Genomic DNA, 14,497 nt, shown 5'->3' on the forward strand with positions numbered 1-14,497 from the left:
AGACAGGCACATTTGATGCAATATAAGGACCATTTAACTCGATATTGTATCTTTGAATCCATTAATCAGTTGGAATCCATTAATTAAGTTGGTGTTATAAACTGAATGTGCTACTACAGCACTTTGCATTTTAAAACATTCTAAAAAAAGTGTTTTAAAAAGTTTCTAGAAAAGCCCATAGATTACACCTGCCACAAATAGGGCCAGAGTTATCCCACAGCACTTTGGGTGTTTAATTGGGCCCCCTAATTAGTAGCTCAGTCTCCCTGACTTCCTGCCAGAGAGTGATTCAGACCCTTAGGGTTTGAATGACTTGCTAGAGATGCCCATCTCTCTTCACTGGCTGTAAATATGCCCATGGTGGTTAAGCATCCACTTTCTGCACCTCGAAAAATGTTTCTGGATGGAAGAGACCGTAACACAGTTATGCATCCAGGTATAAGGTCTTGTCAATGCAGACATACCTTTGCGGTCACTGCAGTAGTCCTTTTAGGATTTAGATTTAAACCACGTACACCTGGGTCACATAACTTGTTGCAGAGACTTGGCCTCAGTTGTGTAGCCCAGTCCATGTGATGCAGTTGTGTTTGGGTTTGCATTTGGGTTTGAACTTGAGTTGGTCTCTCCACAGAGATCTGGTTGCAGCTATATGCATATTTGGTGTGTAGTGCAGACATACAGATTCTCCAGCAAAATTACCTCCTCAGTGTTTTGCCAGTATGAATTCTCACTCTTTCCTCTCTCTCTTTCTTCTCTCCCTCTTTTTTTTCCCGGTATTTGCAGATTTGGCAATCAGACCTTGAACTACAGGTTGTTCTATGATGGGAAGCACTTTGTTGGGGAGAAAAGATTTGAATCAATCCATGATCTGGTTACGGATGGCTTGATAACATTGTATATAGAAACAAAGGCTTCTGAGTATATTTCCAAAATGACAACAAACCCCATCTATGAACACATTGGATATGCCACTTTGCTTAGAGAAAAAGTGTCCCGGAGGCTGAGCAGAACAAAAAATGAATCAAGAAAAGCAAGTGTAATGAGTGAAGAAAACACCCCGGTTGAAAAGGTAAGTATTCAGTTTAAATTTTGGTTATTAATACCAGTCTTTCTATCAAATCAGAGAGAAAAAAAGTGTTTAATCCAAAGACCTGTTTCTATTTTTCTATACTGCATTAAGTATTACTATCCCACTGAAAAGTTTACATCCTGTTAATGGGATCTTGGCTCCAAACTAATATTTGACTGGAGCTTATGATGAAAGCTTTCTAGTAAGTACCAAATGCAGATGTTTTCACTGTGTAAATATAGGTATATATACCATCTAACTTAGGAACTGCATCTAAAATTGTTCACAAGTTGTGTTTCTTTGGCCATGTATCCTCAAGCATATTACACAGTAAGATGATGAAACTGGTTCCCACTGGCCCTTCACCACAGCTCAAGTTTGTTATCTTTCCATTTGCAGTGCAAAGCTCTTCTTTTCTGCCAAGGCTTTGGTGGATGGGTCTCAAATTGCGATAGTGTATGTTTTTTTTCCCTTTCTTCTCATGGGTCTGAAATTGGGATGTTATATGTTTGCCTCCCTTTCTTCTCACTCTTCTCATTTGAAGTGGGCTTTCCTCGATCTCCTTCTCTCATGCACTCGTATCCCATAGCATTGTATAGGCTAGGACTTACTTACATGATCATAAATTGAGAATTTTGTGCAGTTAGCAGCCATTTGAAGATGTAAAACTAGAAATCCTTTTACATATGAGAAACAGTCTTGTAAGCAGTGACATGTGGATATTTTCATTTCCCAGGTGGTAAGGCAGTAAGAACTGTCAAACAAAACTTTTTTTGAGTCCAGTGTTTGTGCTAAATTGACTTACTGACATTTGTAAGCATACCACTGCAGTGTTCTAGTGTTCAGTGTGCTGGCTAGCTAGTTGGGAACTAGAGCTGGTTTGTATTTGGGAAGCAGGGAGTGAATTTGCTGTCATATAGTGATATTGAGCATGAAAAGACATCAGCTTTTTTGTGTGTATCCTCAATATTCTAGGTTATTTTTAGCATAATTATCTGTTGGGTTCACATATCTGCATTGGCTGGATATATACGGGTTTGAATTTCTCAGTAATAATAATTGCTTGAGTAACTGACCTGACATAGAAACCTATTCATCCTCTAACAAATTAATTCCATTAACAATGACATTTTTTAGGGAAGGCATATTGCCACAGGGAAGTCCTTTGGAGAGTGGCACAGCAACAAGTCCTCCATTCAGGTTTTATTTCAGAATGAATCCACTGATGACAATAGGTTTTGGTTCAATTGGATGGTGCTATAATATCCAAGAGGAGTGGATGCCATTGAGACAGGTTTTGTGCTCATTCAGTTGATTCCTGTGATTGGACTCTGGTTGATTTTGAATGCTGCAATAGGCACAAGAAAGTGAATTTTGACTTTATTTGACACACAATAAAAAACAAACATGGTGCAATGTGACAGATGTCTTTGTGTAGGTGGGAGAATGGTCCAGAGGATGTTCTGGGAAAGTTTCTTTTATATCAAGAAAGTACTGGACTGTATTGGGATGACTGTAAATACTATTACGTGACAGTAGTGAAATAAAGCAATCATGACAGTTGAAAATCATGATACATTTTCTGGGAAATCAGGAAAAGTTTAGATTTTTTTTGTATAAGGAAAAGCACAATTTCAGAATTGTGTTCAGTTTTACTTACAGTAAAGGAAGAGTTTGCAGTTGAGGAGCAATGGTCTTTTGTATCTCTCACAGTGCTCTCAAAGACTTCAGAGGTGTTTTTTTCTAGTACCATGTATTTCCTAGCAGATTGTGTTTTCTGTTGTGCTTCGGTTGGATCTTGTCGTTCAGGCAGGGCAGTTTTGAGTAAGTACTGTAAAAACTCTTTTACACCAACAGAAGGCAAACTGTAGCTGAAAGGACCCCTGCCCTCCGTCCTTCACCACTGCCTTTTTGCTGACATACGGTTTTATGCAGCTACACAGTAGGTGACACTAGAAAATGGCTCCAGATTAAAACTAACTCAGCCAGAAGAAAAAACGCCTGAATTTTTCAGCCAAATCTCCTATGTGATCCACCTCGTATGAGTGGAACACAGCACAAAGGAGAGGGCAAGGCTTTTTTCTGAAGACAGCTCAAAAAATGATTAAATATTTGGACTTGATGTAACTTGCTGTCAATAGTGAAAATACACCTCTGGACCTCATTAGTGATTGGATTAAGCCTTCTTTTGTTTTGCAGCTGAATGAAATCAAAGTGTTTAGAGTATGATTTACCTCCGAGGTTGCTCATGGTGCGAAAGGCAGTACCACAGGTCCTTACCCTGCAAGGATTAGTGCTCATCGAGATTTCCATACGTGCAGGCAGTTGCAGCCTGCAAGACTGGGCTGCATGGCTGTGCTGTCGTGTAAAAATAGCTGGCTTCAGCTAAGCCATTACATTGTTGGCAACCCTCTCTGCCTTCCTCCCACTGAGGGGAAGCAGCAGAAGGAGGAATAGCAGCCGGTTCTAACATATTTTCCTTGCCAGGAAGAGTAGGAGCAATCCCAGCTACAAGAGGAGCAGGGCGTACAAGGCAAGGTGATCTGCTTAGAGGCTGAAGACCTGCTGTAGCAACTGAAGCCTCACTGTTGATGCTTAGGACTCCTAATGGGCTTCTCTACTGGTAGAGGTGGTTTTCCATCATCTCATGCAAATCCATGTGAAAAAAGATTATGTCAACTGAATTATTAGCACCTGAAAGAAATTCACCAAAATCTATATGGAAAAGCCTACCATGGTTGCTTTTGATTCATATGTTTCTGGGGGAAGCTCATGAGAGGTTTGGGTAGAAGACAAAGACTCAGGGGTCATCATTTGCATTTGTTCCTCACAGTAACCTCAGATAAAGTAAGGCCTGGGCTTTGGAATGAACTGGTGAAATACTGAGCATTTGTCAGCACAAAGGGACAAAGGAGGATAAAGGGAATTTAATGTTTGTTTTTGTATAAACCTTGGAAGTCCTCTAAAATATAAAAATAATGTGGGGAAGTGGTAGAGCGAGAGTTGTATCAGATGTTTTGCTTGAGGCCATCATGTGTTGTACAGCATTTTAGACAAAGGCCATGGGTTGCCCACAAACCAAAACCTTCACCCACTTCAATTACTCCAATAAATTTCAGAGCTCTAGAAATAAGTGAATGAATATTCAGAATGACATTTTTCTGCAAAGTAAATTCTTTGCTGCATGTGTGAAACATCATTGAGGTTTTTTTACGGTGTGTTTTCTCTGGCCAGTTGAACCAGTAAAATGACATTTTTTGATAACTGAGCTGGTTTATTTGAAAGTGCTGGCTGGAGTATTTTGAATGTTTGAGAAACAATGAGGGGAAAGCCATACATGCAGGACAGAAACTTCCATTATTTCTTGAGAGGAAGGTGAGAATTCAGTGCTCTAAGGTTAAGCATCCTCTTACAGATTAGGCTTTTTACAAGTGAGCTTTTGTTTTATACTGAAACCAATCCGGAGTGTGAAAATGCAGCTGAAGGCATTTGTCTCCTTAGCGGGTTTGTTAACACCGTCCGGGGAGTCTGCTCATTCTGTCGCCTTCCATGTTGGCAGCAGAGATTATTCCATGTCTCCCCGTGGGGTAGGTCAATGGAAGGGGGCCACCAAGGCATGGACTGGCATGAAGAGCCAGCATTCAGGCTGAATGTCTTGGTACTGCCTCAGGTACCTGTCTGTTCCCATAATGATAATTCCTTTGAGGTTGTGATTAGTGGAGTCATGCCCATTCCAGAAGGGGGGTGTGATGCATGGGCTGGATTAAGATGTTGTTATTCGTGCCTTTTTATCCAATGTTTTTTGTAACAGGCCTAAGAAAATGTTTATGCTTTGGGATTCTTAATGCCGACATTTCATCCAAAAGCTATTTCTATCTGACTTTAAAGAGGTGCTAGTTTTGTAGACAGGCTTCAAATTTTAGTCCAGATAGTTTAGCAGATCTTTAATCTGAAAGGAGCCACAGTGATTTTTAGGAATGAAATGTTGTGGAAGAACAGCATGCTGCAAATAATTTCTTAGCAGTGTAGGCAATTGTCATTTTAACGGGATCCAGCTTCAAAAAGGATTTTGGATAGAGAAACAGTTTTTTTGTGCAAAGAACATTTGAAGATTGCATGTTGTCTGCTTAGGGTTGTGATTTAAGCTTGGGCAAGTTGTGATCACCTGCTCCATGTTTACTCTGCTTATGGAATGCTGCACTTGGAGCAAATGAACATATACTAGAAGATGTAGGGCGGATAAGTACCTGGTACTGGTACGTACTGTAATTAATCACATTACTGGTGAATGCAGGAGAAGTGTAACTTGCTGTAAGCAATTCATCTTCACATGTAGGAAAAAAAAATGCAGTAGTCTTGTCAGTAAAATATGTAGTTCTGAAAAGTTTATTGCTATCACGTCATGTTATCCTGCAACTGCTGCCCTTCCTGCGTCAGCAGTCTTTGTGTCCCAGCAAGGAGAAAAAAGATCTTCCTTTCTAATCCTACCCCAGCGAGTGTAATTTGGGAAAATATATTCAAAGAATTGAAATGTTGGAAGTAAATGCAGGCGGGAGCTTCATGACTGCTTGGATCAGGTAAAAGCTGTCAGGCTAATGAGAAACCATCCCAAGAGAGTTCTCTGCTCTTTCACTGTCATTCCCACTCCTGTGACCTGCCCTGTGCACTACCAGAGACACCCCATGCCTTGAGTAGGACTGGAATGCTGTGAAACTGTACCCCGCGTCAGGCAAAAGCTGTGCCCTACGCTTTGTTTCTTTGCTATGCTGGTCTTACACAGATGCAGTTCCTTGGTTTGGGTTGCCTTGTAGCTTCTTGAGTATTCATGTTTTCATGGAGAACGTGATGAGAATGGCAGGCTGGAGTTGAAGAATATCTTTGGCAGTAGTTGAGCTTAGAGTATTTGCAAAAAGGATGATCTTAACATATCTGACAGAGGACAAACTGTTGGTAAACACAGTAAAGATTAAGGAAGGTTTTGTCAGTGCCAGGTCTCCACTTACTTGGATTTGGCAAAGCTCCCATCAACTTCTCTCCAAGTAGGATCGGGCTCAGTCAGTTCAAACATACCAGTTGTACATGAAATACGAGTTTTCTTGCAGTGCTTGTTCTGCTCTCTGGTTGCAAGTACATGCCAGAAGCAGCAAGAGGCATTTAACAATGGTGGTCTGTAAAGAACAGTGTAGCAGTTTGAGCTAAACCAAGGCGGAGCTGAGTGTGTACTCTTCACTTAACAGCAGGACAGCACAGAAAACTGTGTTGCTGCTTGACATGGTAACCTCTATCTGTTTTGCTGGAACTCATTAAATGTTTGCATTTAAGTGCAAACAAGAGCCCATAGTTAATACTGCAGCTAGAACTAAGGAGCTGAAATGATAAGCATATTACAGAGTCTGGAAGGTTGTAGATTTCCTCAGCAGAAAATTCTCCACAAATAATAGAGAGATAAGAAAGCTATTCCCATTAAGGCAAAGGCGACAGAAAAGGAAGAATAACTTTGCTAGAAGCTGTAGTTGGTATTACTGTCCTCATTAGTCATGCTGCGCACACACAGTTTCCCACAGAAGAAAACACAGGACTTCCAGGAAAGACTGTTTTCTAACATCCCTTAATTGAAGATGTAATCTAGTTATGGAACTAAATTTTTTAAGGGCACTGCAATTTTCCTTACATCAAAAGCGCACAGGAGGCAGCCAGTTTTAAGAGAACCTCTGGTTTGGTTCCATTTTTATAGGTATTTACACTTCTACATTGTTATTCACACCACGTCCCTTTCTGAAGGCCTTTTAGCCTCATCTTACTAGTTCATTTTTGTCTCTTCATTGAATTTTCTACAGGTACTGCTGTTGGCCAATGATAAAGAAATCTTTTCAGTCTTTCATCTATTCATTATTCTTCCCATTCTGCAGCTCCTCTAAACCTCTAATGATCCCATTACAGGTTGGTAGCTAGTGTTTAATTCTCTGCTGGGATGTCTATCCAGATGTTGATCATTTCCTTTCACATGAGGACTGCAGGGCACTGTACTGTCCCAGCAGCAGATCATGGGGTTAAGAAGATGGTGGGCAGAAACATCTGTTCCTGCAGACTCTGAGCTGGATCCACACTGATAATTTGACTTGGTATGGTTTAGGTTGCCTTCATCTCCCTGTTTTTTGCAGCATGCTTGGTCAGAACAAATTAAAGTGGCAGGGACATTAACAACCCACCACCTTCTTTTATTTGAGTCTCATTCCTACATGCATCGCCACAGAATTCGTAAGGGACCTCTGCCTGGCAATACTGATTTTGCCTGGAAGAGGCTCAGACACCACACTGATAAGCAGCAACATAAAGCCTTTACAGGAAGGTGGCCTTTTTCTGCAAATTTCAGCGATACTTGCAGTGATAAAAGGTGTGTGGCATTTTTGTGGCTAGAAGCAACAAACTTATACATCGAAATGACTTTGGAAGTAATTAATTCCTTTCATCAGTCACTCAGGTTTGTTCTGCAAGTGCAGTATTCTATACGCAGGTTACTACACGTACATACTTAATTGTTGCATGCCCTGACATGACTACTTAACTACACACCCAGCTGTCTTCTTTAAATAACTGTTAGCAATTCAGTAGTGATTTTATCCAGAATACTCTTTGGTGTTGTACCACAGCAAGGAGGATTTTATATGAATACAGCAGATCTACCAGTACATATATTTTAGTAAGCAGTTTTATATTTTGAAGTGACAAATACCATCTTACTGAAAATATAGCCAGCTGATAATTTTTTTTTTGCCTTTCAGTGTTGGCCTTCTTTTGTATTTTCCAGTTGTGTCTCCTTATAGCTCCTTTTTTGTTTAAAGCACTATAAATATGAAATAGGCAATATATAAGAAATGAAAATATGAACGCTACCAAAATAAAATAATGGGAACTATCTTTTCTAATTTCTTCCCTCTGGCTGTGTATGTTTGTGCACACGGAAAAGGGGCACTGCCTTTTAGTTGACTGTGGCATTCTTAACTAATACCGAATGTTTTGCCTGATCAGGCAAGGATTTCTGAGAGAAATAATTTGGGTTCATTTTAACAGTAGTGGAAATTGAGAGAATCAAGAGAAAAAGAAGTTCCATTGCAAAGTATTTGCTTACATTGCTTCCCTGAGCTGTTAGCATCTCTCCAGGTTCCTGGTTTATGTTAGGTTATTACTGTTAGCTTAGGATTCATGACTTTTGCCTTAAGCAGAAAAAGTGATATGATTATGCCTGAAGAGAGCTTGTAAGTTGGAGACAACACTGATTTATTTACACAGATGACATGATGTGATGGGTATGATCTGATCTAAGTGCTACTGAAATTAATGGGAAGACTCCCAGTGATTTCACTGGGTTTTGGAGCAGGTCAGGGCACTGCAAAGCATATGGAACAAAGGTGAATATAAAGTTTGTTACTACCAAGATGTTTCCAATCCAGTGCATTAGAAAAGTAGCCAAATGGAAGTGATGTAAAAACTTCATACCTGAATACCACAACTGTAGATTGAAATTATCTCAAATAAAGAGTGTCAGATTAGTACTAAAAGTGATTTGATACACCTGAAGTACTATAGTAGTCCTAAGGCAAACGCCACTTGGCTCTTCAAGTACAGTATCGTACCCGCAGCTAGGCGATGCTGAAAACATAAATTAATCTTTGGGGTATTTTCCTGATAAGAGCATATTAATAATTCTAATAAAGCTAAACGTTTGTTGCATTAAAACATGCTTAGTTTGATGTATTAAAAATAAAAGCTTTATATGAAGGTTTTTTTGTCTTGGCTTTTATACTCTTTACATAGTTCGATGGTATTAAATTAGTATAAACAAACTTCCATAGGGATTGAGGTGGAGCCTTCAGCATAAACATTTCATTTGTCTAGTCACTGGAAAATGAAAAAACCTTTTTGAAGTAAAAATCTATACTTGATTGTCTCATATGAAGCGTAGGAATAGGCACTAAACCTTTACAAGCACCTCTAAACTGCCATGTTTTAATCTTGGAAGACAACTTCTTAAGAATAAGAGAGATATTTATTTCTGTTAGTGGAGGGCTTGGAATTGGTGTCAAAAGGAAAGTGTTTAAATAGTGACTAGAATTTGGCCTGTTTTGTTTAGACAATAATTGTCTTTATTGACATGCTTGTTTAGGTCATACATTTGCTTGGCTAATTAGAAGAAAAAATATAACCTGTCCTCTGTGCTCATGCTGGACATGACAAAAGATGGTAGGCCTGAAATACAGTGATGAACCTTGCAGGTTAGCTATTAAGAGAGAAAAAGGAAGAGCAGTGAAACACTGGGATGGAGTGCTTGAGGGGGTGACAAAATCTCCCTTGTCATAAGGCATAGAAACACATTAGAAAACATCTAGGAGAAGCAGCACAGGTAGCACTGATACCTGAGGCAGGCTGGAGAAAAACGTCCTAAAGTACCTTCTAGTCCTTTTTCTGTTGGGCACACACATGGGCTGCTGTGCCAGGAAAAAATATTACTTAGGCTTTAATTTGTCTTGTCTAGATGAATGCATCTTACTAATGTAGCTTAGGAGCAGTTATTTGATTTTTTCCCCGTTGGAGGAGGGTACATACCACCTTCATTTGTGCTTCACTAGTGAGAAATTAACCATAACCATGACCCTAATGTCCAAGGCTTGCATGAAATGCTTAATGTTAGCTAAAATGCACTAAGTTTTTCTATTTCCATATACTCTGCAAACCCACCAGGGAAGGTCTTGCCTGGCTTCCTATGTCCCTACACGCTGACTGGCACTTGTCGCATCACACTCAAGGATATTATCCTTTCTGAGCATAAAACGTGTATGTCATACCACTGAGTATCTTCTTCCACACCCAGGGTGCAGTGGGTCTCACCCCTGAGGCATGTGGTCACTTGAGTGAAGTCAGGTGCAGAGCCCAAGCAAATATCCTCTGATATCCTTTGATGGCCACGGGGAGCCAGCTCAGCAGCCTACATCCTCTCCCTGCAGCTGGGATACTGGGAATCCAGGTGTGGGATGTCCTTTGGGCTGGCTCAGCAGCTATTAGTCTCAGCTGTGGGCCTAGCAGAGCTGCCAGGCAGGAGAAGGCAGCAGCCTGGGCACGGTGACAGCTAGTAATGGCCACAGTGAAGCACATGCTGTTGACAGTGTTCTCAGCTGAGGCTTGACTACAGAGGAACCAGTAGTTTTTATAACTGCTCATATTTGGAAAAGAGGACGCTGTGGTGTGAAAAGTACAAATTGTAACAATGGGCTTTTTCTTGTAATGTATTCTCAGCCCTGGAGAACAGTGGGACTGTGCATGGTCGTCAGCATGAGTTATAAAGCATGAATACTGCCAGTTAGACTTGATTGCCTTTTTGATAGATTTACAAAAGTACTGAATGAAAAGAATGCAGCAGATGCAGAATAATTGGATTTTTAGCAGAGTAGTACAATGTCTCATGAAATCATACTCTTGACATTAATTCAGATTGGTTGGCGCAGGAACATGGTCACATGGACCAAAAACAGGTAGAGGAATTTCAAGCAAAGAATAAAGATAGGCCGCAACTTGATAAGCTGGGGAAAGGTGGCTGATGAAGTACTACAGGGACAGGAGTTTCACTTAAGATTTTTGTTGATCTGGAAAAAGTGTAAACAAGACATTACCAAAAACTCCAGGTGGTTTATGCTGTGATGTGACTCAGCATAGGAATGTAATCCTTAGAAACATAATCGGTGTCCATGAGAGAAACATCAAGAGAGTCTCGATTAGAAAATGTAAGAAGACAACTTGGCTTGTTTTAAGCACATGAAAAAGAGCCAAGCCTCATACATGGAGTATCTCTTCTGTCAAGAGCAAGGGGATTGTTTGCATTTAAGCCAGGTGTGCCACTATTAAGCAGGGGCTAGAGGTGAAGAACACTGCCATAGCCTCTGAAGAAATTGTCTTCGCTGCTTGTCAAGAGTGGAGATGTTATACTTCAAAAGCCTCTTCCCTGATTTTCTGCTTGTTCATCATCAAAACAATACTTATTGCTGTGGTAACTCATCCCCTTTTGGCAAGCTGTGAGCCAGGAATAAATACTGCTTCTGCTTCTTGGAATGATTGTGCCCAGCACCTGTAGGCAGGGAGATGTGCACTCCGTGCCTATGTGCTGGTCCAGGTGCCATTTGTACGAGGTGGCTTTTCTGAACACATCAGGCTTGTTTTGGATCGTAACAGTGGGGTGACCCTCTTGGGTCAGTTCTTGCTGCCTTCTGCATCGCTTGCAGCAGTCTGAGGTGTGGGCTTCTCAAACAAACAAGGTGGGCTGGGAATGTAGCTTGGCCATTTGGCGGAGTCCACCAGGAGCGAGAGGAAGAAAACACTTGTTCAATGAGAATGCTGTAGGGTGAGAGGTTTTCAGTGGAGAGGAAGGGGGCAAAGGCGGAGAAGGCATCTCCAGGTGCCTCTGCCAGATTCTGTACCATCTAGACTTGCAGGGAAGAGCTTGAGAGGGATTGATCAAGATGATTTATGAATGAAATTGTCCCAATTAAACACTAGGTGGCATATTCACTTAAGAGTTTCCAGGGACTGTATTAGGGTATCATACACTGCTGACACCCATTTGTGCTTGTGCAATGAGTGTAGTTTCATGGGAACGTGACCACCTGATGCTTTTTTATAACAAGCAGCATTCATCTTGTTCTTAAAAGTCTTGACACAGACACCATTGCTTACTTCAGCCTTAGTCTTTAGCTTTAAAGTCATTACTGTATAAATGCAGATTATTAAATGTGCAGTAAGGAAGAGGTGTAAATGGCAATGATCTTACAGAGTCCAGTCTCAGAGGACTTGTATAGATAGTGAGAGAGGTTAATATGCAAAGACATAGTATGATTTACTTGTTTTACTTGTCTGAAAGGCTGAATGTAAGAATATATAATGCACTGAAAGAGTCAAAAGAAGGAAACCCAACATTTCTCTTTATGTGAATGCAGAACACAGCTTTTGATTTCAGAGCTGGTATTTTAAGTAATAGCATCCAATGGTTAGGGCAAAATACCCCAAAACAGAAAATACGCTTTTATTCTGTGTCTGTGTGACAACTGTTAACTCAGCCAGGCTCCACTTTTTCCGTGTGCTGCTGCTTCTCCATCAGTGAAAGAATAAATACAACTATCTTACAGAAATGCCTTTTTACATGGTGCATCCTTGAGAAAACCCAGTGCCACAGCCATCACCAGGGCAGAGCACTTAGACTCTACAAAAAAATACCACATTTAGTATGTCTGCTCTATAAATTCTTCATTCTTCCTATGGATGTTTTCAGAAGACGAGTAGATACCTTGGACTAACTGCAGATACTGCGAAGACAATCTTCCTTAGGGCAGGAGATACCCATTGTGCTTCTTGCACAGGTTGTTGCAGCTCTCCGTGAGAGTTGTAGGTCCCTGACCCCCATCCACCACCAGCCAAATTTCTGAGATGAATCCTGTCATCCAAAGGTCTGCTCTGCTGTAACTCATGTAATGCCATGGCAGGGGGTTGGAACTAGATGATCTTAAGATCCTTTCCAACCCTAACCATTCTATGATTCTGTGCGTGGACCTCTGAGTCAACAGAACTGGTTATAGCTGGACAGTGTGAGCTCTTACAAACAAAGCAGGCTGTATAAAAAGGGAGCTAAATATGTAAGTCTGAACTGGGGTGTGCTCGTTATGCCAGGGCTGAGGAGAGCGGAAAACAGACCTTGCTATGCGAACAGGATTATGGGGATAAATCTTTTCCTTGTCTGATGCTGGCTGTGCCCCAGACATGCCTGTCCTTTCCAAGGGGAAAAGTAAGTCCCATTCCCTTTACTTTTTCCATCTTCCTCTCACCCACAGGAAGCAGGCTGTAGCTATTGTATTATCTGATGCCAGGGAATGTGGTGGGGCAAAAGCTGAACATCTTACAGTTTGCCTTAGGACATCAAAAATGTATCCAAAGCATCTTTGCTCTGGCGTCAGGAGAATCTAGTCAGGTTTGTATCACAGAGATGAATTTATGCCTATTTTCATTTTCAGTAGTATCTTTTGATGCCAATATTCTGTAACATTTTTTATGCCTGTAATTTTCCCAGCTCTCAGGAAAATACTAATAGATCAGTGTGTAATTCAGACAGTGAACTGAGGTCTGCTGCCCTGCACGCAGTGGCTGGCTCCCTCGCCACTGCTGGGCTGCATTCACAAAGCTGTGGTTAACAATATGAGTACATAGAAAGACACCAGGACAACGCTTTCAAATAAATTAATTCTATTTATTTATGTATTTTAGAAAGTAAAGGAAAAAATCTTTTGTTTTATTTCCCTTTTCCTCTCCCTTTAATTTGATTAATCCAGTCAGTGCAGTTTCCGTAATGCGTCTGGTCTATAATGCATTGCTGAATGTCAGGCCAAGTGAATTTGCAGACAAAGCTTAAGGCGCTTCCAGAATGGCTGAAAATGAAGCATACTGGCAGAGATTGGACTAAAGAGAATGTATTTTCAAGGACATTGTTCACATCATTTGATTTCTTGTAGACCTCAAAAGTACTAGGAGTTAAGGGAAAAGGCTGGATTGTGGTTTCTTTGTGGACTGGCAGAATCCCAATTGAATAAAGTCAAGTCATCATTTGATATAACTCGTTTCCTATGAGACACTGTGTGCATTGTAGGGTTCATATAACTTCCACATGATGCTTTGTAGGGAATTTTTCCATGTGTGTTTTTTTAATAAGCTCTCAATTCAGTGGTTTAAGTTTCCTTCTCCGCATGTGACGAGTGTACAAGCTCTGTAGCATCTAGCTATAGATATTGACTTTCATGAGAAAATAAAAAATCTTCTGACATTTCCTTTGTTCTATTTCTTACTAAATTTTACATTGCAAATATTTAAAAAAAAAAAAGTGAGTACTTAGAAGTAGTTACTGTACATGTAGCATTTTCTTCCTTTGTAGGTCACAGTGTATGCTTACAACAAAGGCATGACACTGCCCTAGTTGAAAAGAGAGCAAGCCTGCATAGCCACAGGTTGAGGCATGTAGGTTTCCCGTGAGAGCTGCCCAGAACTAGAAATGTGGACAAGTATGTTGCGATACACATTCACAGAGCACAGTGCCTTGGAGCTGTGGTGAGCCAGCCTACTGGACAGGTACAGTGTAGGCAGCTCATACAGCTCTTTCAGGTGGCTTGTTCAATACATCAGCTCAAGTGTAGTTCACAGCGCATGTGGGCTAGTGCACTGACCAGGTTACCTGGAGATCTGGGTACCTGCATCTTACTGGGTGACAGTAAGAGGAAGATTAAAGCACCACGCATTAGAACACGGATGGAGTCCAGACATCTACCTCAGTGTCTTTTAAGTAGACTTTTGTAATGTGAATAAATCAGTATTTAGTTCAATTTAGTATCTAGTATCTTTCTA

The 14,497-nt window shown here is 40.7% G+C and overlaps 1 protein-coding gene across 2 annotated transcripts in view; it reads left to right on the forward strand.

Moving 5' to 3' along the window:
• Nucleotides 1–14,497, forward strand: part of CHN2 (chimerin 2) — a 167,415-nt gene that overhangs the window by 99,782 nt on the left and 53,136 nt on the right. For both annotated transcript variants that reach the window (XM_030476815.1, XM_030476824.1), the window contains exon 6: nt 784–1,069. In XM_030476815.1, the coding sequence (XP_030332675.1) occupies nt 784–1,069 (286 nt within the window). The remainder of the gene's footprint in view (nt 1–783; nt 1,070–14,497) is intronic.

The sequence above is a fragment of the Strigops habroptila genome, chromosome 1, assembly GCF_004027225.2.
Source record: "Strigops habroptila isolate Jane chromosome 1, bStrHab1.2.pri, whole genome shotgun sequence".
Taxonomy (NCBI): domain Eukaryota; kingdom Metazoa; phylum Chordata; class Aves; order Psittaciformes; family Psittacidae; genus Strigops; species Strigops habroptila.